Here is a 3,972-nt window from a genome sequence, read left to right on the forward strand (position 1 = left end):
CTATTACTATATAAAGATGTGTCTTACATTTTCTAATACACGGAGGCATCTATCAACTTTGCGTAATTTGTCTAATAATGGATCTGTCCATCCAGATTTCGTAATTTCCTGGGTGTTAATATGACGATGACAATCTCTGATCGTTTTTACAATATGTTCTAAGCCTCCTAATTCTCTAAGTTCCTCCTTAAACCATTCACCAGCACGTTTTGAAGTAAGACTAAGGAGTGTCTCCATAGCGAGTTGACCAACCTGGTTACAAATTTTACCATGTATATTTAATCATTATTAAATCAATTTACTTCCTGGTGTTCGTAAAATACTTACGGTGATATTATCAAGATTCAAATGTTTTGCGTGTCCTTGAGCTTGAATATCGGCGCACAGCTGGCGCACTTTTTCTTTATTTTTTAATAATTCTGCCCGGCTAAGGCCACAATCGTCAAGTGCATCTTTGTGACTGGCATCAGATTCTAATAAACTTAACATTAGCTCTAAACAATCGCGATCTAAATCCATAGCTAAACGATCTTGACTTAGTACGAACATTACAGTTGCTGTACATAAAGCAAGACTCTGCAAAACAAGTTCCATTAGCAATTGTTCTTCCTTTGTCCACATTATAAAAAAATTGATAAAGTTCATGCGTACTAATTCGTACGGAAATGATATGTTTTGTACCTGGTCTTTCGTTGCATCGTGAAGAGCTTTGAAAAATTTGGCAACTGTCCCATGAGCGCGTACGTGCATGCGGAACGCAGGTGCCATACACTTGCTTGCCAATCGTATAGCTGAAAGGCAACGAGTGGCGTTCGGATTGTTTTCCCTTAAAGTATCTAATATATATTCAACGTCATCATTAAACTCTTGAAATTCTCCACTCTCTTGGATCTGATGAGCTTTCTTTACATTTTTCACTACAGTGTAGAACTGCAATATAAATTGAATTATTTAGTATGAAATTTGTAATGCACCGAATGCATTGCCTATCGATTATACATACTCCTTTAACTTTCTTGCCGCAACGGATACTTGTTATGGCGTCAGGTTCGTCTTCGAATCCTGTATCTGCTTCGGGATACGTTACTACTCTCGTTAATTGAGAAGAATCGAATTCTTCTTCGTACGCCACTGGACCAGTTCCACCGGATCCTGAAGCAGTGATAGGGGTGCTATTTCCAGCGTTAGAAGTGTCCGTGGTGCTGGACTCTTTATCGCTATCACACCACTTGTGCTTATATAATGCTCTTCTCTTGTTGCCGTTCGTAGCACCCGTCGAACGACTTTTGAAAATGCTACCCTTTTTAGTAGCAGGTTTTTGAGTCGTCGTGCACGGAGTGTTCAATGGCTGGGATTCTGTGACGGTACTTGTTACGTGCAACGGTATATCGTTCTCTTGATTACCGTTCACACCTTCGCTATCGTCGCTCCCAGAGAACCAATCTTGATCGACCAAGGTTTTCGCTGTAGCATTATCATTATCGGCTGGACGAGTAGTTTGTTCCGTTTCCATTTCGGGATCGGGTTCAGGCTCTAGCTCCGGTTCGGGATCGTGTTCAGCCTCTGGCTCTGGTTCCGGTTCAACTTCTGGTTCTGGTTCTGGCACTGTACTTGAGCTCAAGCCTAGTCCTGGTTCTGGTTGTAGTTCCACCGCCGGCTGTTCTGATTCCATCTCTAGTTTCGCCTCAGGCTCGCTCTGCGAAGTAGATCCTGAAACTATTTCATTTTCTGGGATATCTATTGCACACCGTTGAACTTGTTCCGGGGCAACGACCTCTGCAGCGTTCGGTTCAGTCTCTGGAGCATTCGCTATTATTGGTCTCGTTTGCATTGGGTCAGAATCGCTTGATAGTATATCAATTAGTTCTTGGGTCGTTGTTGGCAGTGGTTGATCACGCCCAATCAGTGGTTCGATCGTCGGCTTACTAGAGTATGTTGAACCGCAGTCAGTCTTAACAATATCGTAATGAGATATCAATGTATTATTGGAATCGGTAACGGACTTCCTAAGAGTTAATGAAAGACCAGAACTATGGGAGTTGGGTGTTACTGGCGCCGTAGGTACGATAGAAGCCGCCGCCGCTGCTGTTGTTGTCGTCGTCGTTGCCGCTGTTGCTAAATCTAAATGCAGATTCTTCGCTCGGCTACGAGTAGTTCTACGCATCTCGGAATTTTCTAAGGGTATTGATATTGTAGAGATTATAGGTTCATGGGAACGAACTAATTTACTGTCAGACTTTAACGTGTCCACGTTGAAGTTCTTGCGTTCCACGTCTACTTTCGTGGGGCTCATAAGGGGCGTAGAGATTCTGTAGGTTTCCGATTCTGGCTGTTGACTGTTCTGCACATTTCCACATACCAATCTCGCCGTACCCTTGCATATTCTCAACACAATGGGAGGTTTCCCTTCGTCTCTTATCGGAGGATCTTCTAACACCTCTGCGATCTTCTTAGCTGGGGCACTTGTTACTTTCGTCAAAGATTGCTTCGCTGGTGGCGTAGTCGCTGGTGACAGTGCCGGCGGTGTTTGCGGAGAGGCTTTCGGAGTACGACCCCTACCATACTGTGATTCAGGTACTTGTCTATATATTGCAGCATCTTGATGAGATTCTTCTACCGGAGGTGGAACGTTTCTACTCTTAAAAAACTTCTTAGGTTTTACAACTGGTGGTGCAGCATCTGGTTTATTGTCAGGATCAGTTTCGAAGGAAAACGGATCTTTTCCAGAATTCACGCGAGCATTCTGATTTCCATAATCAAGTTTTATTCTTTTCCCACCGAAGGTATTATGAATATCATCTCTCCTTCCTGCAGATTTAATAATACAATTAGTAAGTCCATAATATAGAAGCGAGGCAGAGTATATGAAATGAAGCGAGCTATAATTTGTTAGAAGGCGTACCATTGATATTTGTGCTCCTGATAGATGTGAAGGATGTTATACCCCATTTTCCAACAGTTCCTGCTGATTTAGCAGCAGAAGGTCGATTGCTATTTTCTCTAAAAAGCTTATCGAATTGAATACTCCCAGGCGTCACGCTGCTGACCTTACGGCTGTAAGATTTCGTGTAACTACGCGATGTCATCCTGTATTCCTCAGTATTTTAAAAACATTCCACATCTCAACAGGCACGAATAATAATATCTTTCGTCATTTTCTTTTTGGCTTGAGCATGTAGGGAACAAGCATTTGAACTTCTGCACGCTCGCGGTGAAATGTTACGAGGGTGAGGGGCCTCGGCACATCGGAACGTTACTCTTCTCGGCGACCGTCGATTCGCATCAAGAAAATTAAAAGACAATATTCTCGAAACATATGAAGGAAACAAACGCCATGTTTCATTCGCTATTTACCCGATGCACGATTAAGTATACGAAACCGTAACTTCAAATTCGACTAATCTTCAGAAATATTATCCGTACGATGACTACTCTCAGTCGTTTACTCTCACTTAGCTTTAATTATTTTAATATCTCTATATCTGCATAAAGCTCAATTGGAAATTATTAGTCATAACATGTTCCTCGGCCATCTGTCGATGTTTTTCGTTCCAAGATTCAGATACATACCATACACAAAAAAACGAGTAATACAATACCAGTATACATGCCAGAGTACTCAAATAGGCTGAACTGTTATTCCTAGATTCTTTTCTTTCTATACCGCCAGACGTCGCTGCATTCAACATTGTGTAGAATTGACTAGGGAATCGTACAAAGTGCTGCAGAGCTCTAGTGTTGGGCAGCCCGTGGGAATTTTTGTAACTAGGTGTCTAAAAGACATGCGTTAATGACGTCACAGCTAGAGGTATGATAATATATTTGAAATTTAACTTTCGACAATTGAAACATGCCGAGTAGTGATGGGCACCAGGCACCATCAATTAAAAACTATCGATTTAGTCGATAGTAGCCAACGGTACTTTTAGGCCGGTATTCAGAGTCGTTGCTTATTCTTAAGATCGTCTTAAG

The 3,972-nt window shown here is 42.0% G+C and overlaps 1 protein-coding gene across 1 annotated transcript in view; it reads right to left on the minus strand.

Moving 5' to 3' along the window:
* Positions 1 to 3,628, minus strand: part of wapl (cohesin release factor wings apart-like) — a 6,923-nt gene extending 3,295 nt beyond the window's left edge. The window contains exons 1-5 of the mRNA XM_018023238.2: positions 2,903 to 3,628; positions 1,004 to 2,808; positions 682 to 930; positions 328 to 576; positions 28 to 252 (exon numbers count right to left, since the gene is read on the minus strand). Of these exons, the coding sequence (XP_017878727.1) occupies positions 28 to 252; positions 328 to 576; positions 682 to 930; positions 1,004 to 2,808; positions 2,903 to 3,086 (2,712 nt within the window). The 5' untranslated portion in view covers positions 3,087 to 3,628. The remainder of the gene's footprint in view (positions 1 to 27; positions 253 to 327; positions 577 to 681; positions 931 to 1,003; positions 2,809 to 2,902) is intronic.
* Between the last annotated feature and the right edge of the window lie 344 nt (positions 3,629 to 3,972).

The sequence above is a fragment of the Ceratina calcarata genome, unplaced genomic scaffold (assembly GCF_001652005.2).
Source record: "Ceratina calcarata isolate Rehan_Ccalc_2016 unplaced genomic scaffold, ASM165200v1 scaffold298.2, whole genome shotgun sequence".
Classification (NCBI taxonomy): Eukaryota; Metazoa; Arthropoda; class Insecta; order Hymenoptera; family Apidae; genus Ceratina; species Ceratina calcarata.